Here is a 25227-nt window from a genome sequence, read left to right as displayed (position 1 = left end):
CAGGCTTTGTCTCTGACCTTGTCATGGGTAAACAAGTGGGGCATCTTTGAGTCTTACCTAAGTCCTGTGGGGGACCGGTCGTTCATTGCAGTAAGCCCTTTCCAGAGCGCAAAAAGGCGTGGGGGTATTTCTTAACCTTTGCTATTTTCCAAGATCACAGGAGTCTGGTAAAGTTCAGCATTGTCAATTATTTGACTATATAAAAGATTTCAAATTCTCATCCGGAGGGCATTCTGTCTTGGAAATTAGCCTCAGTGTACCATGCTTTTTCAGGACCAGATGTTGACATTGTTCAGCTATTGTGTTTGATGTTGGACTTTTGAATGACTTTCAGAAACTTAATGTGAAAGAAAAGAACTTCAAAATAACGTGGTTTCTAATGCACTCTATCAGCTAACATAACCTATGACTCTTAGGCACTGTGTGTGTGTTTAACCTCAGTGAATAGTAACACTTTGTATTCACAAAGAGGTTTTTTTTTTTCCTTTTGTATCAGTGAAATTAGACAAAGATAGGCAATAGTTAGCCCAACCACCTCCACCCCTCTCCCCCAACCTCCCTAATTTTACATAAGGAAGAATCTGAGGTGTAGAAATCAGCATTGGTTTATCTAGGGTAACAATAGTTTGACATAGTCTGGACTAAAACTTAGAGCTCCACTTCTTAAATTTAAGCTCAATTTTTGACTTCTTGGTCTGAAAAGTTGAAGAAAAAGTATAATAAAAACCCTTAAAGTAGTCACAAAGAAGCTCAGTGTGAATTTACTCCCAGTATTCTGTAATACTAGAAAAAAGAACCCATCTCCTGCCATCTCAAAAATTCTGATTTTGTTTTAGGTTAAGGTGAACTCATGCTGTTTCTCAGAATGTCACTTAAGAGAATGTCACCTGAAGAATGTCACCAACTACCAGTGAGGTAGTTGACTCCATTCTGATACTGCTTATATTTCTGTGTTAGCTCCACTTTAGTGTTCCCAGTCATGAAATTGATAATGTCTGTATATGCAAGTTTGGTCAATGCTTGGAATACCAAAAAAAAAAGGGGGGGTTAGCCATCAAATGAAGTGAGGGGTTGAATTTATTTTGAATACAGCTTGGTTAAATTAAGAACCTTTGCACTGCTTGGGCCTAATGATATGCAAAGCATGTAGTACTTGAACTCAAAAGACCCAGATTCTGCCCATTATTAGTTATAAGAATTTGACAGAGTCACTCAACTTGGTAAGCATTCCAGTTTCCTCCTCATTAAGAGAAGTGGGGCTTGATGGAAATTAAAACACCTTCTGACTCTCACATTTCTGATTCTATGACTTCAGGACATTTTTCAGAATAAGTACATGTTTCTGTTTAAATAAAATTTAGTCTGATTTTCACTTTTTTCTTTATCTTTTTTATTTTTCCTTTTTTAAAAGATTTATTTATTTGACAGAGAAGAAAGCACAAGCAGGGGGGAGTGTTAGGCAGAGGGAGAGGGAGAAGCTGGCTCCCTGCTGAGCAGAGAGCTGATGTGGGGCTCATCCCAGGATCCTGGGATTATGAGCTGAGCCTGAAGGCAGATACTTAACTGACTGAGCCACCTGGGCCCCCCCCCCCCTTTTGATTTTTCAAGTTGCATTTGTTTTATTGTCTCCTTTTTTTTTTTTTTTTAAATACATCATGTAGGAATCTGTACACATGTTTGGGCAGGTATTTTACTGTCTTAAATGCTACTCCAGACTGGAGAGTGAAGCCTTGGGACACCTTGATTTTACTTCTGCTTTATTTATTTATTTTGAAGATTTTTATTATTTAATTTGAGAGAAAGAGTGCCTTTGGTTCAGATCATGATCTCAGGGTCGCGGGATTGAACCTCAAGTTGGGCTCCCTGTTCAGCAGGGATTCTGCTTCTTCCTCTCCCTCTGCCCTTCCCCCACTGCATGCATACACACGTGCTCTTTCTCTCTCAAATAAATAAATAAAATCTTTAAAAAGTAGAATAAAAGAAAATCTGTGGGCATAGAGCCATTCATAACGCTCCTCTATTATTCTTTTAATGTCTACGGGGTCTGTAGTGATGTCCCCTCTTTTGTTTCTGGTATTAGTAATTTGTGTCCTCTCTTTTTCTCAGTTAGCCTGGATTGAGGTTTACTGATTCTGTCAATTTGATTCTCAGAGAACCAATTTTTGGTTTCATTGATTTTCTGTATTGATTTCTTTCCAATTTTATTGATTTCTGCTCTAATTATTATTATTTTTGCTTCTGTTTATTTTGGATTTAATCTGCTCTTTTTTTAGTTTCCTAAGGTGGAACTTTAGGTGTTTGATTTTAGATACTCTTTTCTAATATTTGCATTCCGTGCTGTAAATTTCCGTTTACTGCTTTTGCCGTATCCCATAAATTGATTAGTTGTATTTTCATTTAATTAATTTTGAATTTGTCTTGGTTCTGACCCTTGTGTTATTTAAAAATGTGTTGTTTAGTCTTGACATGTTTTGGGATTTTTCAGTTACCTTTCTGTTACTGATTTCCAGTTTAATTCCATTGTGATCTGAGGGCAGACATTGTATGATTGCTGTTCTTTTAAATTCGTTAAAGTGTGTTTTATGACCCAGAATGTGGTTTTCCTTGGTGATTGGACATGTGTAGCTTGAGGGATAAATTCTCAGGTTTTATCAGTTAACCATACAGTGGCAGAGATGTGTGTTCTACTCAGTTCTCTGATTTTTCCTGTGACTTCTCTCCTTCACTGCTTCTTTACTGCTTTCTTTACTAAACAGGATTAGCTCAAATAATGGTAGACGCTGTTCAGAGTGCTTGGGTTCCTCTGTTGGTTAAGTGTCTGACTCTTGATTTTGACTGAGGTTATGATCTCATGGTTCTGAGATCTAGCCCCACATCGATCTTAAGATCTAAGAATCTCCTTCTGCCTCTCCCCACCCCTTTCTGGCTTCTCTTAAAAAAAAAAAAGTAGAGACTGTTCTCTTGGTTAGCATTTGGTGGACTCAAGATTAATTCTTAAAGACTAGCTTATACTCTGGACTATGGTCCACTTTTTAAATAATTTAGTTTGCCCTGGAGTAAAAGCATAAAGCAAGTTTAGTTGATTTTAGAAAATCAGAAGATCTTTGAAAGTGTTCATTTCTAAGAGAGATTTTTTTTTATCTTCTTAATATTGTGCTGTGGTTTTGCTCATGTTACTAAATCAAGCATGAACACAACTTGCCGCAAAGAAACTTAGAAGAAATAAACTTGTCTGTAAATTGTCTTTCTGTTCTTTATGTACCACCTGCCCTTGAGTTAGGAAAAAAAAATTTTGAAGTTCTGGTAAAATGAACATTCTCTTGGTTTTGATTGGAATAGTACTTTTTTGTTTCACCAAACATTTAAAAAATAATGTTCTTATCTCAAAAGTATTATTCAGTCATTCATTATTAAGCACTATCTGTTTGTCAGCTATATCTGTATTCTTGGCAACAGGGATATAACTGTTTATTAAACAGACAGTCCTGCCTTTGTGGAACTTATGTTTTACTGGGAGATTCTGATGATAATCAAATGAGACATAATATATGTTGGTAGTGATAAATGCAACAAAGAAAGATAAAGTAAGGGTAAGGGATAGAAAATGGTGAGGGTGGTTATTTTAGATAGGGCATTCAGGGAAAGCCTCAATGAAGAGGTGACATTGGAACAAATATGACTTTGTATACTTAGTGTATATGCCTGGTGTCTATGAGCACATATTTATGAACTGTACCCTAAAAAATACTGTAATATTGGGAACAAAGCTTATATTGTCTGTAGCTATGTAATTCTTTTAATAAAGTTAAATATTAATCATTTTTCCAAATAGTGAACAGGAAAGTATGCTTTAAAAAAAAAAACCTTTGTAATAGTAGGTGATATTTAATAGATTCATTTATGCCACCTATTTTTATTTTTATTATTTTTTTTAAAGATTATTTTAGAGAGAGATTAGGGGTGGGGAGGGGCAGAGGGACAGAGAGAATCTCAAGCAGACTCCATTGCTGACTGGAGCTCGACCCAGGGCCAGATCTCAGGACCCTGATACTGTGACCTGAGCCAAAATCAAGAGTCGGATGCTTAACCACCTGAGGCACCCAGGTGTGCTTATGCCACCTATTTTTTAGTCTTCTAAGTTAAGTATAGTTCTGGAGAGAATACAGCTCATTCACTCAGAATATCCTGATTTTACATTCGTGTCTTTCAGTTAATATAAAAGGCTTAGTAATTCCATTATTAAAGTAGATTAAAATATCTTTATGTTTTGCTCATAAACAGAAGACTTAGAAAAACCTGAAATCATTTCAGCTTTTGATACTTTGATATTGAGACTCAGGATCTTAATGTCTGATTATAAAGCTTTATTTTTTAAAAATCTTTAGGTGGTAGGAAAAACCAATCTCCTCGTATACACATTTTTTTTTAAAGATTTTTTAATTTATTCACTTGACTGAGAGAGCACGTGAGAGCACAAGGAGGGGTGAAGGTCAGAGGCAGAGGGAGAAGCAGAGACTCCGCACCAAATAGGGAGTCTCATGTGGGACCCAGTGGCAGGACCCTGGGATCACAACTCAAGCCAAAGGCAGACACTAAACCGACTGAGCCACCCAGGTGCCCCCGTACATACGTATTTTTAAAAATGACTGGAAAAGGTACGATAAATGTATGGTAAGTGTGCTTGAACTAGAAGTAGATGACCTCTGTGGTTTGACTCAAGGTTCTATGTGAAACTGAATATTGTTGATGTACATTTAGTTGAATGTACATTGAAGGGACAAGGAAGGGTATATTCAATTTGGAGTTTAAGAAGTTTCACAAAAGATTGATTGGATTAAGTCTTTTAAGGGTAAGTAGAAGTTTGTTAGGTGGATAAGAAATTGAATTTTACTTTTCCGCAATAACAATAATAGTGACATTTATTTAGGTGTTAGTATTTACCTACTCTACTTACATTAACTTATTTAAATATTCATGAAGTATTTAATCTTGGATTTTTTTTAACCACTGCTTTTTTACATACAGGTGTAGAAGTGGAGGCTTGGTAATATTGGAGTAACTCTTCCAAAATCATATAGCTAGTGGTGGTGGAATTTGACTTTAACCCAGGCGGTTTGACCATTGTACTGTTGTGACAGTCTTACTTATATTTGATAGGTTTTAACTTAGGAGAGGATTAATGTCTAAAACATTTTCCCATAGAAATAATATTATGCTCTTACATTTCTAGAAAATCTTTCCCAACCTAGTTAATAACTAATATTACATCTCAGATAATATTAGAGAAATTGTTACTGACCTGCGTAGCACTAATGTTTAGCCTGACTTAGGTGCCAAACATGTCTGACACTGCTGCAGTCATAGTAAGGATTCAGTTCTTCATGTTCCCTCCACCTTAACTGCTTCCAGTTAAGGCACTTCCTCCCATACAGTGTTAGTTGCCATTGCACTTGGGGATGAGCTTCTAGTAACACTGATCAGGTGAGGAGTAATTAGAGAACTGGTGATGAATTGGAATTTCTTATCATTGTAAGTAGAGTGTCAGGCTTGTTTTAAGCCTGTCTCACAGTTAGCCCATTTCTTTTTTTGAGGGCTCTAAGGATTGCCTTGCTCCTTTTCCTTTCACTTGGACTACCTGTTTGCAACTAGAACTTAGTATTTTCCCTGAACTGCAAAAAAAGAACTTACTGTAGGCTACCTTGCCTTCCCTCCCATATGTTCAGCACACATGATAAAGGTTTTTACTGCTAGGAGGGTTTTAAAAGTCACCTTACTATGTTACTTCCAGTTGACCATAAACTATTTATCGTAAAGATCTTTTAGGGATACAAGTAGAAGCTCTAGGTGATATTGATGAGTCTTTGCAATAAATTCTTCAAAGTAGAGAGGTTTGGACTGTGAAGAAAAGATCAGACGGAGAATACTAAGCACATTGGAGAGAGAAAGGGAGGCTTGTCTCCACCAGAAATAACTTACGAAGAAGAGCTTCAACAAGCTGTTGTGCTCTGTATATATAAGTATAGACTGCCATCAGTTGATATCACAAATAAGGCATTATAAGGCTATGCAGGGCCTGGCTGCTTTTCTTTTTTAAATAAACAATACTTTTTATCTCTGTGATAAGTAGTAGAAGCCTTTTGAAATACTAATCTGATTGCTTTTTTTTTTTATGTAGTTATCTGTGTCTGCCCTTTCCATAAGGCTTAGCTGGTTTTTGTTATCTTTTACCTTTTGATTGCCACTGTTTGCCCAAATACAGTGATCTACTTAGAAAAGCAATGTCACACTTTCCTGCCTTTTTTTTCCTAAAAGAAAAGTCACATTGGAGGATTCTGCTCCATCATAATTCCACTAAGTTGAATGTATTAAGAGAATGCTGGGCAGTGGGCTAGGTGTACTCCTTCACATCAATTTGGAGCTCTGATTTTTCACTTCTTTTATAAATGTTAGTTCGTTTAATCCTTAAAAAGTAGGGATAATTATTCCTATTAGCAGTAACTATACCTCACAGGCTTTGAAGGTAGTTTAGAAATGGTAAATATGTGGCGGCGCCTGGGTGGCTCAGTCGTTAAGCATCTGCCTTCAGCTCAGGGCGTGATCCCGGCGTTCTGGGATCAAGCCCCACATCAGGCTCCCTGCTCCACTGGGAGTCTGCTTCTTACTCTCTTACTCCCCCTGCTTGTGTTCCCTCTCTCGCTGGCTGTCTCTCTGACAAGTGAATAAATAAAAATCTTTAAAAAAAAAAAAAAGGTAAATATGTGAATGCCAACAATCCACTGGTGTATTTAATTAAAATATTGCGGTCATCAACAATAAGATTGTGAAGATTTTGGAGATCATTTGCCAACTCTTGTCATTTTATAGGTAAGGAATGAGTCCCAGAGAGGGCTTGTCTAACTGCTATTAGTGACAGAGAACTACTTTGATTCTAGTATGTTTAAGTATTCAGTACATTACAGTATTCACAATAAGTGCATCTTTCTAATAGTTACCATTAGGAGTGCACATTAAATTTTCTTGGCTTTTGTATATGGCTTAAAATTTAGAGTTAAGCTGAAATTTTTATTTTAAATTTGTTTGATGAATCATTTCTAACATGTACCTATTGCATTAAATTGAGAGGATTATTTTGAATAGGTAAACCTCTTTCTCTGAGATACAGTATATTGTCTGTTGATCTTCAAGTGAATAGTTTTCCTCTTTATGCTAAAGTTCGGTGCTTGCTTGGCACCTATTAGGAACTTTAATGTAGTGAAGTACAGTGTGCAAATTTATGCTTTATCCTTTTATTTCATCTAAAAGGTAATAGTCAACATATCTTGAAAGCCTGCCATGTTAGGCAATCTCTGGGGAGTGGGTTTAGGGCTGTAGAGATGAGATGAATACATTTTCAGTGGGGGCGAGACCCTCAAATTCTTGGTCACGGTTGAGCATGTTGAAGGCTGCTTTGGAGTTGTGCATATGTTTCTTAACAAGGAACATTTTATAAGTGAAGTGAATGTTGAGTGGGTAGGAATTGGTTTGAAGTAGATGGTTTATAAATGTCAGATATAAATTGATTAGTTTTGACTAGGAGCTTTGGATATAGGTCTGTAGGGATATTTCCTGTAATGTCAAAATACACAGTTAAGGAAAAGTACCAGATTCAGGAATGCCGCCTTCCACTGAACCTTTTATTTGTTACTTATCAGTACTATAATGAAACATGCATGTGTTAGAGGTGAAGTGGCTTGTTAATATCTTTAAGAATATTTCATTCTTTGTCAATATTTTAATTACTGGCTGGTATCACTTTATTTGAGATACTGCATAATTCACTCAACCTACTCTAACTGGAAAATTACCTTTTAAAATAAACAGCTGTTAATTTCAACACTAATATGTTGAAATGGTTAGTGAGTTACATTTCATTAAAATGCCCTCTATTCTTGTGAAAAAGTATATATTCTTGTCTGTTTGTTGTTGGTCTTCCACTTCGCCTTATCAGTTTATATCAAGGAAAATGTCTTAAGTTTATTTCTAAATTTAATCAAATTCCAGAGAATGGTTTTATATCATCATCTTAAGCAGGAAGTCTGGAGCTGTTGTTTTTAGATATAGTTAGGTCAAATTGATGCATTCTCCTACCATGTATGTCTAATTAAGATATTCAGGATGTACCAAGGCACATTTTTATTGAGGGTTTTTGATTTTTGACCTTAAAGCATATTAAATTTCTTATTCTGAGTTAGAAAATGGCAAAAATTTCTGGTTATACTTTTTACTTTAAAGAATTAAAAACATATTTTGTGCTGTGAAACATGATGCTGGCACACGAAACATTCTTTAAGCAATTAAATTTGAAAACCTGTGTGCTTAAATTCAAATCAGAGCTGTTGATAATTGTTTTTTACAGTTTTCTTTCTCTCATTTTACCTTCTCATTTATATAATTCTTTTGGTGGTATTATTTTGAGTATAGGAAATTGCTGTTTTGTAGGTAAAAACAGTTAAGTATCTGTGATTTCATATAATTCATTAATAAATTTATATTAATAGGTGACATTATTCTTTAGCTGGTGTTCTATCAAAACTTTTTTTATTTTCATTTTATTTATTTAGCAAAGTTTTCCTTTTCTTATTTTCAGACCTGTTTACTGTCTCTAAGGGTTGGAGTTATAAAACCAGATAAAGGCCAGGGTAGACCACATAATGAACCCTAAGATTCTAGAAATGGTCTATGGGCAAGATTTTCCTTGCGTGTTCATGATTGTTTTATGCTGCTTTCACCTGCTTTGGCATTATATGGAAGGATTTCCCATCTCAGTTAAATCTGGACAGCTCTCAATCCTATTAAAGATCCTACTGGAAGTAACCATTTTTGACCCAGCTTGGGTCTGTCAGTCATCCACATGTATAAGTTTATTAGATCTTTCTTCCTGAGTTTCTAGACCTCTTCTCAGTCACATTGCCAAGATCCTGACCTCGGTGTGGTTATTCTTAAAGGTCTCTCAAACTTTGTCCACTCAGTTTTTAAATTTAATACATCTCTATACCTATTTGTACTTCTCTTCAGTAGGACAAGGTCTCACAAGTTTTTTCAGCTTACACCTTTGGTCTCATCTATTCTGATTTTTTTTTTTAAAGATTTTATTTATTTATTTGACAGAGATAGAGACAGCCAGCGAGAGAGGGAACACAGGCAGGGGGAATGGGAGAGGAAGAAGCAGGATTCCAGCAGAGGAGCCTGATGTGGGGCTCAGTCCCAAGACTCTGGGATCATGCCCTGAGCCGAAAGCAGACGCTTAACGACTGAGCCACCCAGGCGCCCCCCTATTTCTGATTCTTAAGCGATTAAATTCCCACAGACTTCTTTCTAGAATATTCAGCACCCCCCCAACATTGGTTCCTTCCCTTTTGCCTTAAGCATGTATATTTTCCCCATTATGAAGATATATTTTTTATATATTTTTGTATGTCATTCTAGTGTCCATCAGATTTTCCTCTTTGCTCAGTTTCTCCAAAAAATAATTGTGTTCTTTATTTCCGTTTTTGTCTCTATATAATAGTTAAGTTTTATCCTTATCTGCTGATGATACAGTCCTTGCAGAGAGTCCTTACACCTAATTCCCTTTTTTCTCTAAAAATATTAATTCTTCTGGTTTTGGTTTTGCTTTTTTTTTTTTTTTTTAAAGTAAGTTCTATGTATCGTGGTACTTAAACTCACAGCAGTGTATGCAGGAGTTTCACACTCCACTGACTGAGCCAGCCAGGCACCCCTGTTTTTGAAGCTGTTTTAGTTTAGGCTCTTACGGTGTTGGTTGGACTATTTCAAAGGACTTCTCATTTACCTCTTTGCTTCCAGTTCCTTTTAACTTTTCACTTTAATTTTCCATCACAGTGGCAGTTACCTTTCCAAAATATATTTGTTTGGTTCATTCCAATCTTAAGATCCTGGACTTATTTCTAAGTACCTGCAGAAAAGTCCATTGTGTGCAATCCATATCAAAGTCTACAGCATGTGGAATTGCTCATTATTTTGGATCATGCCATTTACTGTCTTTGTATGGGTGGGTATATCTGTCTGAACTTTTTTTTTCTTACTTCTCTGTGAGAGTGGGATACTTCTTTAACCTTGTAAGACTAGTCAGATGTCACCTCTGAACCAGTCTTTCCCAGCGCTCTCATCTAGATTTAATCACTACCTTTCTTGGAGCGCTGCCATAACACCAGCATTGACCTCTACCATACCACTTATCACATAAAATTTGTGGGTGGCAGTTAGGGGTGGTTAACACTTCAAGAGTTTGATAAAATTACATGACGAAAGATATGAGTTGTTCCCTCACCTTGAATTTAGATATGGATTGGTTCTAAGACCTAAGGTAGATTAGATTGTAGCTAAAGCAGTGGTATTTACATATCAAAAGATAGAATAATTTTTAGATAGGTTTTTGTCTAAGGAAAGAGTGTGTCAATTGGAATGCAGTTTTATCAGTTGAAAATCTAGAAGTTTCAATAGCCAGAATTGAACATATTTATTCAGAACTATTTAGGGTTGAGTATTTCACACTCTAGCTGTTCTGTATATTTCTTTAAACTTTAGCCGGGACAAGCTATCCCTTAGTGCTAACTTTTGGTCTAAATCATTATTCACCTTGGGGAGCCTGGGTAGCTCAGTTGGTTGAGTGTCCCACTCTTAATTTTGGCTCAGGTCATAATTCTTAGAGTCATAGGATTGGCATGGGCTCGAACCTGGGGCATCGCGTCCAACGCAGAGTCTGCTTGGTATTCCGTCTTTCCCTCCCTGCTGCCCCTCCCTCTCTGTCCCTTCGCGTGCTCTCGCAGTGGGCTCGCTAAGTAAATAAATCTTTTTAAAAAATTAATAAAAAAGAAAAATAAATTGCTACTCAACGAGCAGCCTACTTATAATTTGACCTCCCAAAGGATCATTAAGACAGTAATCCAGTGGAACACTTAATGAACTTGAACATCTGATCCACTTGATAGTTTGTTTCACTGTAAATTAGTTGATAAAATTGTTACAACTTGATTATTGGCAGTCAGTTTCATGTAGATTGATTGTATCAGTAAACCATGTATTCTTTGTGTTCTGAAAAGCTGAGGGTGTAGCCAAGTTGCTGTCCTTGGGAGACCTACCTAAGTCTTGTTAGTCCACTTTCTTGAGTTTTCTTCAGTCTACAGTTTTCCTGCCCCGTGGCTATAGGATTCTACCAGTCACTCTGACTAAAAACATCCTGAAATAATCTTTGAGATATTCCTCATTTTTATTCAACTGTTGTTTTCCTTTGTGTTCAGTCACACTCAGTTCATCTGATTGGTTTCCTTCTGACATACTTCTTTTTTTCCCCTAGTTTCAGCTACTTCTACCCTAGTCTTAGGTTTTCTCTTTAATTGATTAATATATCACTATATCTCTTTTTTTCTTATATGTTACTCGCATTATTTCATCCTCGTACCTCTGCTTAAAAGTCTTTCGAGGTGATCTTTTTAAACACCTCAGCTAAATGTGTCCTCTTGTTTATGAAGACTCAACAATGTAAATTTTTTTTTTCATCTTATTTCTCACAGTTCTTTGCCATTTGATACTAAAGTTTGCTTTGGTTGAGCTAGGATTTTCGCTGTCCCATGGTTACTCTGTGTTCCTATTTGTCATTTAGCCTGGAATTCCCTTTCTTTTATTCTTCGTCTCTGATTTCAGTTTTCATGTTAGGTTTCATCTACTCGATGAAACTTTCATATTCAGTTTTTTTCAGTTTTTATAACTTTTGTTCATAGTACTATGCAATTTTATGCTACAATATTGCCTTAATATATTTGTTGTTATCTACTATGATAATCTTGGATTTTAAGTTCTGTTAAGACTGATTCTTTTGTAGTGATGCCTTTCATTCAGTCATTCAACAAATATCAACAAGGCACCCTATTATTTGCCTTGAACGATTCTAAATGTCATTGCACTAAGTGTTTGGGATATAATAGTCAGTGAAACACAAAGTTACTTTGCCAAGTTCCTAATAACAGCCAGCAAGATATTGGATATATGTTAGGCAGACAGCCTGTACTTGTAAATTAAATTTTTGTTTGCTTTTACTATATATATAAATGCTTCCTATAGTGACATGAGTTGGACTTACTTACATGATTTTTAGCATTATTTGAGTAAGACCCTAACTCATTTGTCACATGATACATAGTTCTTACCACCCAAGTAAAAGACAAAATACCTGTAGTACCGCAGCTGCCTTTATTAGTACAGTTCTTCCACTCATGCCTGAGCTTAGATGTCTTAGTGCTGCTGGGTTGTCCCTCATCCGTTCTTTACATGCTATTCAGAGCGATTTTTCTCAAATACTCACCTGATGATACTACTTTTCATGGGTTTCCTGTAGCCTTCAGATTAAAATCTAAACCTCTTTCATTTTGATGCCTCACCAGACTGAGTTCATTGGGTCTTGACTTAGGCTTTACCTTGCAAAATGTCCTTCCACAGCTTTTTCCCCTTAATAATCTCTCTCTCTCTCCCTCCCTCTCTCTCTCATTTTGCTGTGTTCTCAGAATCTTCATCCTGTCCTCTCATCACTTTGTATTGTAATGGTCCATTTATTCTCCTAGTTCCCTGGCTGCTCATTGGTGGCAGGGACTGTGTTATTTCTCCCTATTGCGTGTGAGTGATCTAATGATCAGCACATGTACTTTGTTGCTCATCAAATGTTAATCGAATATACTGAATTGATTTAGTGGAAAAAGCATTAGGTTGGAAATTAAGGGCCTGGGTTTTGAATAGGTCTGTAACTTTGGTCTTTGCTGTTTGAATGTTGATTTCCTCATTTGTAAAATTGTTCAGAGATGGTTTGTTTAAGTGCTCAAAGTGTGAATTCTAAGTTTTATGTAAATTTAGGTTGAAATAAAATTTATACCTTCAAATTATTTGAGCGTCACTGAGAAGTCTTATGTCAACGTGTTTAGCTATCACTAAAACGTAAACAGTCAAGAGACAAAAAATAGGTTATTAGGTAATGTGGGATGCTCTGACTGTATGGCAGGGCCACCAGATGTGGGGTGTCCGGATTAGATGGGGCCAGCAGCACAGGCCTTGATTTTGCCCAAAGCAGAGCGGTGGGTGGGACAGCAGAGCAGAGGTTGTCTGCGACTAGCCAGTGGTTGGCGCAGCATTTATAGGGCAAAGTAAGGAAGTATGAGGACATACGGAATTTTCTCCTTTTTTGGTAATCTTAGGAACTGTGCTTGGTTGCAATTGGTCAGCTAGGACTTGGAGTTATTTTGAGGTGGATTGCTTAATGAGCCTGTTTACATTCAGCTTGGTGGTCTCTGTGGGCCCTTTTGCCTTACTCAGGTTTCCATTGCTCAAGCCTGTTGCCTAAAAGCAGCCTCTACAGGTAATATCCTCTTTACTTTTTCTCCCTTCCAACTTATTCGGGGAGATTATACTTGAAATCATTTGGGCTGGTCTGAGTCCCAAATATATATGCAAATATGCCTTCTAATGGTAAACTGTGTGTGCTTTGTTTCAGTTTGTTTGTCAGCAGGAGAGCTAGTTTAATGAAACAAAACAAAATGTCAACTCCACTGAGTCTGATACAATATTCCAAGTTTGAATTTTAAAATCATAGCACTTATATTTAAGTTTTGGGAGTTTTATTTTCAATATTGACAAGTAAGATAAAATGTTGATATCTGATATATTTTATTTCTTAGAGGATTGTTTAATCTTCCTTTGTAAGAACTTTTTTAACCTACACAGAAATGATTACTGACAAAAATTGAAGTGATTATTCTTCTAGAGACTTAAAGGCAAATAACTTTGTCTTGCTCTTCATGGCCTCAGGTTAATAGATACGGAAAGGTTGAAACCTGAGTTGCCTTAGTGTTTCACCCTTCTTGGGTGCTTATGAGTTATTTCATAAATGACTTTTCCTGGTTCTAGTTATCAAGAGAACCAGGGCCTAGAGGCAGTGAATCTAGGCAGAAACCATCTCTTTGGTCAAGTTATTGTTTTGATACATTAATAAAAGCATTAAGGCTACTTGAGTCAGTGGTCCATATGGTTGTTTTTGAGTCTTCAGCCTTGATGGACTTTGTAGCCTCACTACATCTCTGCACAGTTTAACAGTTTTCTCTTGTGAAATATATGGTTGTTTATGGTCAAATTTATTTAATCATTCTCTTTAATTAAAAATGAGAAATATTTGGGGCACCTGGGGGGCTCAGTTGGTTAAGCGGCTGTCTTTGGCTCAGGTCATGATCCCAGGGTCCTGGGATTGAGCCCGTTACCAGTCTTCCTGCTCCTCCGGGAGACTGCTTCTCCCTCTCCCTCTGTTGCCACTCCCCCTGCTTGTGCACGTTCTCGCGTCCTCTCTCTGTCAAATAAGTAAATAAAATATTTAAAAATAAAAAAATGGGCAATACTCAGGAAATTTTAAGTTAAACATTTCAAAAATTCTGCTTTTGCATAAACTGAGGCATACATAGGTGCTAAGTTGGGCATTGAAGACAGGTTGTTAGAATGTTTGTTTTTAAATTTCAAATTGTGTTTCTTAGTTAACGAATTGAATACTTTTTATATTTTAATATGTTAATCCCTGGAATGTATGCTGTAATTGCTAATTTCATAGTAATGTCTCAACAGTTGATCTAAATTTAGTATTCATAGTCTATTAAATTGATAATATATAATTCTGTAAAATGATAGCCGTTTTGAAAATCTGTACTCAATAATATGAAAAGGGATAAGTTTGGTGAAATAGTTAATTTTACCTCTCTAAAAGATGAAATACATTCTAGAAAAGATTTATTATCTTCTATAAGAAAGTTGGAAGAAGACATATAATAATGTGTTTAGCACAGTGTATAGATGAGGCTTTGAGAAAATATTTCCAGCTTTGTTTAAAAAGATGGAAGTGGCATAATAAAGGAATAGTTATGATGTTACATTTTTGCTTTGAACAGTTTTTTAGTCAAACATTAACTACTGCATTGAGATTGGTGTTTGCGTTTCTCGAGTTGTTTTCATTAATTCCTCCTTTGCCTCCATATTTGATAAGCCTCTGAATTCTGCAGCAAGATCTTCAGAATGCTTTTCCCTTCTGAGAACCAAAGATACCACTGTAATTTATTTATTTTTTAAAAAATATTTTATTTATTTGAGAGAGCGAGCAGGAGTAGGAGGAGTGGCAGGCTCCCCTCTGAGCAGGGAGTCCGATGTGGGGCTGGATCCCAGAACCCTGGGATCATGACCTGAGCTGAAGGCAGACACTTAACCGACTGAGCCACCCAGGTGCCTGATACCACTGTAATTTAAAGATTCATTATTTCTGGTCTGGGTCATTGCAAAAACCTAGTTGTTATTCCTTATCAATCCAGTTTGCTCATTTTTGTTTCTTACCTTCATGTGCTTTGCATTTTCAATACTGCGTCTATCAGTGATACTATGTTTAGTGATAAGGACTAAGAGGAGAGAGTTGAGCAAAATATCTCTCTTGCCCAGTTCATCACATTCCATCATATATTTTTTTCCATATTAGTCTTTCTGTAATGTCATTTAATACCTGTAACATTTATTAGATATGACTAAGAAATTATTTTTGCTATTAAGGAGCTTACACTCTAATAAATTGGTATATGTGTTTGAGAGAGAATGTACTAGATGACCTTGAAGATTCTGTGATACTGTCACTTATAAGCTTTAAAGAGTAGATTGAGATTCACTTTGTGCACAAAACTTTGCCTGACTAAAAACTTATCTTCTGCTTTTAAGTCTGTAATCTCAAATAGACCAACCTTCTGACATACTTGTTAATATATTTTTTCGCCTTGTTCTGCCTGAAAGTGTTCTTTGTAATGGCATTCATTGTATGGAGATTGCAGAACTTCTATCACAAACTACACAGAAAATAGGATAGTAAATTCAAGTGATAGGAAATGTGAAAGTAGAAAGGTAAAAATGTAACCTTTGATGTTAGGTGAATATAAAAGTGGTCTGAACTTTAACCCAATTGGTAGAATTTAAGGCAGTAAAATATCCACAGTAAAACCAGGGTTGAGGCAGGTTTCAAAAGCATTTTAAAAGCAGTCCTGTTTAAGGGCCATTTTTACTTTCTTTTTTTGGAGAACTGTCTGTTCATATTTTTTCCTCTTTTTTTAATTAGGCATTTGGTCTTTTAGTACAGTAGTTACCCTGCCCCCCCCCCTCCAAATCCTTGGTTTCACTTTCCATGGTTTCAGTTACCCGTGGTCAACCATGGTCTGGAAGCAGATGATTCTCCTTCTGACATACCATCAGACGGTCAGTAGTAACCTAATAGTATGTCACAATGCCTGTGACATTTATCTCACTTCATTTAATCATGTAGACATTTTGTCATTTCACATTATCACAAGAAGGATGACTATACTTTAGTAAGATATCTTCTGAGAGACCACATTCATTTAACTTTTATTACAGTATGTTGTTTTAATTTTTCTATTTTGTTATTAACAATTATTGATCTCTTACTGAGCCTAATTTATAAATTCAACTTTATTGTTGGTATGTATGTATAGAAAAATACATTGTGTATGAGAAAGTGCTCAACATCACTCGGCATCAGGGAAATACCAATCAAAACCACAATGAGATACCACCTCACACCGGTCACAATGGCTAAAATTAACAAGTCAGGAAATGACAGAAGTTGGCGAGGATATGGAGAAAGGGGAACCCTCTTACACTGTTGGTGGAAATGTAAGCTGGTGCAGCCATTCTGGAAAACAGTATGGCGGTTCCTCAAAAAGTTGAAAATAGAGCTGCCCTATGACCCAGCAATTGCACTACTGGGTATTTACCTCAAAGATACAAATGTAGTGATCCGAAGGGGCACCTGCACCCCAGTGTTTATAGCAGCAATGTACACAATAGCCAAACTATGCAGAGAGCCAAGATGTTCATCGACAGATGCATGGATAAAGAAGATGTGGTATATATGTACAATGGAATACTACTCAACCATCAAAAAATGAAATGTTGCCATTTGTAATGACATGGATGGAACTAGAGGGTATTATGCTAAGTGAAATAAGTCAGTCAGGGAAAGACAATTATCATATGATTTTACTCATGTGGAATTTAAGAAACAAAACAACAGCATAGGGGAAGAGAGGGGAAAATAAAAAAGGCAAAATCAGAGAGGGAGACAAACCATAAGAGACCCTTAATCATAGGGAACAAACTGTGGGTTGCTGGAGGGGTGGGAGGTCGGGGGGTGGGGAAACTGGGTGATGGACATACAGGAGGACACATGATGTGTTGAGCAGTAGCTGTTATATAAGACTGATGAATCACTGATCTCTACCTCTGAAACCAGTAATACATTATATGTTAATTAATTGAGTTTAAATTTTTTTAAAAAAGAAAAAAAAGAAAAAACATTGTATATAGGATTTGATACCATCCAAGGTTTTAGATATTCACAGGGGTCTTGGAACATATCTCCTGCAGTATGGAGGGGGGTGGGAGGGGAAGGGGGGAATACTATAGTTGATTATAAAAACTCTTTATAATATAAGGAAATTATTCCTTTGTGATGTGAGTTACAAATACATTTTCCCAGTTAGTCATTTGACATTATTTATATTGTTCTCTGTTATAGAAATTTGATTTAATGAATTTTATTTTTTAGAGCAGTTTTAGGTTCAGAGCAAAGTTAAAGTACAAGAGAGTTACTGTATACCCTTTCCTTGTACATGTTCAACCCCCCCTGCTACCCGCCCCCCCATCACCGGTTCACTCCACAGTAGTACATTTGTTACAGTGATGAACAATCAGTTGAACAGTTTGTTATAATCAGTGAAATTTATTTTTTTCAACTTAATTTTTGCTCTTTTATCACTTAGGAGACTTGTTAGTTTTTGAAACCTTTTCTCTGTCTTGAAATTTAAAAACTTATCTTACAGAATTAAAAACTTTAAAAAAGTTATCTTACAATAGTAGTAATAACAATGACAATAACAACAAATAGTACTAATACATACTGAGCTTGCTACTCTGTATCAGTCATAATTCCTAACCATGTTAGGTAGGTTGAATTAGTAGTTTTATTTTGTAGGAGAGGTAATAGTGGTACAGAATGTTTAAATAACCTGTGAAAAGTCATGCAACTAGTAGATGGCTGATTCTTTCCCCGGCAGTTTGGGTTTAGCATCCATGCCCTTAAGCCTGTACGGTATACTGCTTTTTTTTATTTTTTTAAAGATTTTATTTATTTATTTGACAGACAGCCAGTGAGAGAGGGAACACAGGCAGGGGGAGTGGGAGAGGAAGAAGCAGGCTCCCAGCGGAGGAGCCTGATGTGGGGTTTGATCCCAGAACGCTGGGATCACGCCCTCATTTAATGTTTATTAACATGGATGTCCCCTTTGGGTAATTTGTAGAGGATTAGAGATGAGGCTAAATGTTTTAAGTTTATTTTTTATTTTTTTAAAGATTTTATTTATTTATTAGAGAGTGAGTGAGAGAGAGCACAAGCAGGGGAAGCTACAGAGGGAGAGAGAGAGAAGCAGGCTCCCTGTCGAGCAAGGAGCCTGATTCGGGGATTGATTCCAGGACCCTGAGATGAGATCATGACCCGAGCCGAAGGCAGATGCTTAACCACCTGAGCCACCCAAGCACCCATAAATGTTTTAAGTTTAAACATGTGATCTTGGGGGCGCCTGGGTGGCACAGCTGTTAGCGTCTGCCTTTGGCTCAGGGTGTGATCCCGGCGTTATGGGATCAAGCCCCACATCAGGCTCCTCCGCTATGAGCCTGCTTCTTCCTCTCCCACTCCCCCTGCTTGTGTTCCCTCTCTCGCTGGCTGTCTCTATCTCTGTCAAATAAATAAATAAAACCTTTAAAAAAAAAACCCCAAAAAACTATGTGATCTTGAATGCCAAAATGCCAGAATAATATGTATTTTAATAGTAAGCTCATCTTTTAAGATACAAATTTCAGAATGTATAGAAAGCTTTCCACCAGTGTCCTTCAAATATAAATTTGTTCACTGTTAAACTTGTTTGTTTGTTTGTTTTATACAGGGTGTGATAGGTATACAGCTGGTCGTTACCATGGTGATGGCCAGTGTCATGCAGAAGATTATACCTCACTATTCTCTTGCTCGATGGCTACTCTGTAATGGCAGGTAAGGCAAAGATAGGCTGATTTTGTCTGGCACTTTGAAATCTCAGGCTGATTGACTTCCCAGGAGTTAAGTATGAATTCCTGTTTTTTAAAAAACGTGACAAAAGGAAAGTTATGAGAAAAATCTAGCTTCCTTATTTTTCTTACTTGAGATATTAGTAGTTTATTTTTTTAGTATAAAGGTAATTGGATCATGGTCAAGAATTCATTCCACACTCCTTTCTGTCTCCTTTTGTCCATAGCCAATGAAAATACCAAGTAACTTTTCTGTAGTTACCTTCTTAAAAGGTTGGTCAACAAGGGGATGAGACTATAAATTGAAGTGTTTTAATATTTTCACCATTGCTGGAAAAAATGAGAGTATATGTTCTATTGTTCTCTCAGTTGAGAGTTTATTATGAGAATTAGGGGTTCTTTGTTTTATGGCAAAGAATTTTAAACTTTAACTTGATAAGGAGAGGGCAAAGTTACTTTGTATGGTTTTAATTTTGTCTACTGCAGTATAAGCTTACTACTATTTCCAATCCTTCCACAAAGGATTCCACTAAGTTTCCTTTCACTAAGTTTCCTTGCTGATGTTTGTGTACGAAAATAATAAAATCGAAAGTAAAGTAAAAATGAATTTAGGGGATATGACACAAATGCAAGAAAATCTGCATATAGAAATACTTGGCAAAATCCTGTGCAATTATGAAAGGTAAGTTACAGATTTGGTACAATGACTATAGTTTTCTAATTATTCATCTCCAGTAAATAACCAGACTCTGTTTACTGTTTTGTAGGTCCATTTTCTTTTGTTTAGACCTTTTGGACTTAGAAAACAATGGACAGCTCTTATCCTCCTAATAATTTCATATACTGCAAGACAAATCATAAGCCTTTATTAATTAGTTCAAGGCTATTCTATCCCCAAAGCTTAAATTTCCGCTAGAATTTATTTTCTAGTTTAATATTCTTTATGCTTCATACTTGTCATATCATTTAAATATAAAAAAAAATTGGACTGCTTAAAAAATTTTTTTTGATCACCTTATACACACACGCACACACACACATGCATACATGTATAGAATATGAGAGAGAACAGCTATTTAAAAACATGTTTTATTAGCACAGTAAATAATGACTAAAGTTTTAGTGAAGTTGAAAACCTCTATCAGGAGTTATTTATGAGAAAAATAAGTCATCTGCAACTAGTTTTTAACTGTGTAGTCTTATGCCCTCTATGTAGTCTCGCTTACTTTTTTGCTTATCAAAACCCCTTTCCGTAGATCATGAAAGTATAAACATCAGCTAGGCAAATTATACATTCTAAATAAATGGAATCTGAATTAATGAACTAGATTAAAAATATGTTAAGGTACTTGTTTTCTACCGAGAATTCCATGTTTGTAGACTCTTTATGATGAGTCTTCAGTGAGACTTCAGATCTCATACTGGCTCTAAAGATCTGGGCAGTCTTGTTTCATATTAGGGTATAAGCAATTTCCATGTTCTTAAATAATCTGCTTTCCATTTGTTTCTGTAAAACTTACATGCACCAGTAAAAACTAAAACTTCAGAGTTTGAAAACCTAATTGTTTTCTCTTTGTTAATATTGGAATTATGTATTAGAATTAAAATCTTTACTTTTTTGATAAGACTGTTTCATAAATATACATACTACTAATTGAGGGGGAGTTCAGCCTTTAAAAATAAACACGAAGTTGATAATTTTTTGTGATTCTGGTTTGCTTTTGTAGGCAGATTAACTTTAGTGTTAATGCTGTTTCTAATTCCATATCAGGTTCCAAGGATAGCAGTCAGAATTTTCTAGTAATAGTTAACTTTTCTGCTATAATTCATTTCTTGTTTTGTGTTTTTAAGATCCTCTATGTTAATCCTGAAATTTTTAGGTCATGAAGTCAAATTGCTAAGTGTTGTTGCTTAACTGTTGAATAAGATCATTGATTTTATCCTTTTGGCAGAATTGCTGTTATATTATACTGTTTTAATATTGATAAAATGTAAAATGCCTTCTAAATTGCTCATGTAAAAACATTGATCAGAAATGACCGTTTGCTTTTTTAAATCATATGATGCTATTGAGTTTAAGAAAGAGAAAGATCTGAGGGCATTCTTTATCATCTGTAAAATGTTTAAAGGAGTTTAAGGGGTGAGGCTCATGGCTTGGGAGTGACTATATTGAATGGAACTTTTGAGTAGAACTATTCAGTTGAACAGATGTGTAGATTCCATGATAGATTAATCATGAGTTTGACAGAAGAGACATGTTTTTAGGTTCTGTATCTATAGTCCTAATATTTGTTCCACTAGTACATCTTCATATTGTAAATAAATATTCATATTTTTCTTAAAAGTTATGGCTTGTCTTTTTGTGCCATATAAATTTATGTCCATATCTCTCATTAATCCGTGTCTTTTTGGAATGGAAGGTTTAAATTGCCATCACATTTTATTATGTTTACTTAATGAGTAAGTCTCCTGCCATTTACTTGAAGAAGTCATACCTTGAAGGAGTTTTTGCTTTTATATTGGGAGCCTGTTGATTTTTAATATAAAAAAATTAGTTTCCTAGCTCTTGTTAAATAACATATATTGCTGTTAGTGTTGTTTATCTCTAGTTTTTTTTTTTTTTTAAGATTTTATTTATTTATTTGACAGAGATAGAGACAGCCAGCGAAGAGAGGGAACACAGCAGGGGGAGTGGGAGAGGAAGAAGCAGGCTCATAGCAGAGGAGCCTGATGTGGGGCTCGATCCCATAACGCCGGGATCACGCCCTGAGCTGAAGGCAGACGCTTAACCGCTGTGCCACCCAGGCGCCCCTAGTTTTTTGTTTTTTTTTTTTTAAACAACCAGTCATTAACCTGGTGTAATTCCATTAATAGTGCTTTTACATTAATACTGCTTTTACACTATTATAAAACCTAATATTGATAAAAACTTTTATTTCTGTTATCCCATTTGGATCTGTACCCTGAACTAGGTAGGAGAGATGTGTTTGGGGGTATGTTAAGGCCTCAGAAATCTCAGTATCTGAACTTAGCTTCTTATTCCATTTCCTCAGATGGGAATCAGGAATCAGGGTCAGATGGGAGAGTCAGGAAGGGGTTGGGCAGCTCTCCAGGTAGATTCTTAACAAAGTGGTATTTTAAGGATTCAGCTCTTCTGCAAGTGGTGACTTAGGGAGTCTCTACTTCTTTGGACTTGTTGGCTCTTGTATTCCTCTTGCTACCTTGGAATCTTCTGTTATAGTTGCTGTGTCACTTTGGCAGCTAAAGGGAGTAAGCTATGGATCTTTCAGGTGATTCAAGGGACCAAGCTTAAAAATATATCTATCAGTTCTGCCTACGTTCCATAGGCTGGGGCCCTGGGACTCTTCAGGCCAAAGTGCAGGGGAATCTGGGAATGTAGTCTTCATTGTACCTAGGAAGTAAAAAGCAAGATTGGTGAGTGTCTGGTCCTTCTCTGCTGTAGGTGATATGTTTATAGATGAGAAAACAAGTTTTAACTTTACTCATATTTCACATACTGAAAAATGAAACAGATCTAGGTTTTTATCCTGAAGTTAAATTCACACTGTAGTATTTATTTAATGTATGGCTGCTCATCAACTCCAGATGTTGTCCTGGAACTGACATACTTGAACATAGTTTGGAATTTGGTGGTGGTGAACTTTTCTACAATTACTGTGACTTCTTTTGGCAGTTAGCAGAGTAATTTATTTAAGATTTTTCCTGCCTTTTATTCCTAGTGGTACTTAGCTTTGTATAAGCTGTCCTTCAGGTTATATATATAGTTAGTGTATGATTTGTCTTTGCTTATTACATTCTTCTGGCTTTTCTATGACTACATAGCCACCTTTTATTCTGAATGAAAAGGCACCTCAGCATTGATTTTGATTACCATAAACGTGCTAAGTGTGAAGTAGGGTTTAAGAAATATCATCTGTTCAAATTATATCTCTCACCTCACTATTTGAAATTAAATTTATTCCACATTACTAAATTATAAATATTTTGTATTCCAATCTTCCAGTTTTCTTTAATAGAAAAATATTTTTCTTCTCAAAAATGTTACTCTCCTTTTCTACATGCCTTTTTATGTGACTGTCAGGTTTTGTTGAAGGGATTCTGCTTTAACAAGAACTTAGGTAACAAAGTCTCTTCTTCCTGTAACCTGTGAGCTTGTATTACTAACTTTGAAAAACTCAGCTGTGTGGAGTCTAGTGCTCTCAGACTGCTCAATTTCTCCCTCTCTCCAAAGGGAGGAAAAACCATGGGAAGTTAGTTTCTTTGTGTCTTTAGTATGAACTGCTTTCCCTAACATAGAGAACACTTGTAACACTTGCGCAGATCATCCAGAGGTGTTCTTTATCAAGTCTAGCTTACCACTGTATAGTAGCCACAGTATTCTCTACTTTCTGTTGTAATTGAAGTTCCTTTTTGTTTTGAAGTTTGCTTGGCCCCTCTTTTCATGGAGAGGTAAGTTATAGGTTACATTCTTTGTACATTTGAATAGTGGGTTTTGCATGAGGAAGTAGGGTTTTGCTTTTTTTCCCCGTAGTAGCTTCCTTGCTGACCTGCCTTCCATTTCCTTGATTGTTTAGCTTAACTTTCTGCCACCTTCTCTGCGCCTTTGTCTCCTGAGGCTCTCACTTTGGTCTGCTACTTCTTAACCGTATGTCCCTCATTGTAAACATGTTATGGTTGGATTTATTCTGATTTTGTCTCATCCTTTGTTGGGTAAAGAGCATGTAACAACACCTTCATATTCAGTTGCTCTAATTCTTTTTGCCTGTTCTCTTTTGCATGTTGCCTGATCCAGGAATCTGCAAGTTACCTTTGGTGAGAGAAACCTACTATTCAAATGCACAGTAGGTGGGACCTAAGACCCAAGGGAAAGGTTTTTAAACTGTCAGCTACCACCCTATGGAATGCCTGAGTCCTTGCTCTCCTTGCCTTAGTCATCTTACAGTTCCAGAATGCCATGCTGTTCTATTAAAATTTCCAGTAAATAACAAGAGAATGTGTATGTATAATGACATTTTAGCTACTTGTGCTGAAAGGTTTTCTAGGTTTTAAGTAGTATTTGTTTTCTCTAATTTTTTTTTCACTTGTTAAAATTATTGAGATTTAGAATGAAGACTTGAAAGTATCTATAGTTTGTTGAACACCACATCAAAAACTAATGATGTAGTATATGCTGGCTAACTGAACATAATAAAAAAGTAAAAAATAAAAATAAAATAATAAAAAAAGAAAGTATCTGTAGTGACCTGTGTTTTGAAATAGAGTTTTGTATGATTGATTATGTATTAAAACCTTTTTAACTTTCAGTACTAAGCTTTTCTCCATTTTTTCATGTTCAGATTTCCATTTTAAATTTCTGAAATTTTTACTTTTGAAAAATTTGAAAGTGGTTTGCTTTAAAATGACATTGCTGTTTAATTTTTTGTGAAGACTTTGGGGCAATACATTCATATTTTCTGATACCTATTTTTTTAAGTGCTGTTGCGCTTTAGTAAGAAAAGTTACAGTCTGATGGTATTTTATGTAAGAGGTTTATATAAGAAAATTAGTAAAAAATTATTTTCAGTGGTTAGTGAAGTGGAACACCGGGTTGGCTTTATTATCTGAGACACTGCTGACAGTTTGAACATAGGTGAAAAAAGGCACTGAATAGCCAAGGTAAATGTAATAAAATACACCGAGATTAATGCATTTAACTGAAATGTAAGAAGTTCAGTTTTTTAGTGAAATCCTATTAATACTTTTTATTTTAAAGGTTTTTTTTCCCCTATTTCAAACACAATATATGCCTGTGATATAGAAAAAGATAATAAATTGATAAGAAAAAACAAGAGGTAATGGACTGTATTCTCATCAGCTAAAGATAATCACTGTGTACATTTTCTTGTATTTCCTTCTAATCTTTTCTATTTATATGTTCTTGTCATGGTTGTGATGATATTGTATGTACAATTTTATAACATGAACACAAAACATTTTTCTCTAATTGTATTTTTGTAACCATTCTTACTGCTACATAGA

The 25227-nt window shown here is 35.8% G+C and overlaps 1 protein-coding gene across 3 annotated transcripts in view; it reads left to right on the top strand.

The window, feature by feature from the left end:
• The window catches only part of TMEM161B (transmembrane protein 161B), a 70183-nt gene that overhangs the window by 1000 nt on the left and 43956 nt on the right, over nt 1-25227 (top strand). For 2 of the 3 annotated variants that reach the window (XM_011232792.3, XM_034656469.1), the window contains exon 2: nt 19071-19174. The exons of the other annotated variant lie outside the window; for it this stretch is intronic. In XM_011232792.3, coding sequence (XP_011231094.1) covers nt 19071-19174 — 104 coding nt within the window. The remainder of the gene's footprint in view (nt 1-19070; nt 19175-25227) is intronic. 3 annotated transcript variants of the gene reach the window in all.

This window comes from Ailuropoda melanoleuca, chromosome 3 (assembly GCF_002007445.2).
Source record: "Ailuropoda melanoleuca isolate Jingjing chromosome 3, ASM200744v2, whole genome shotgun sequence".
NCBI lineage: Eukaryota > Metazoa > Chordata > Mammalia > Carnivora > Ursidae > Ailuropoda > Ailuropoda melanoleuca.
Note: the sequence above shows the minus strand (reverse complement) of the source record. Positions and strands in the feature narration are given on the sequence as shown.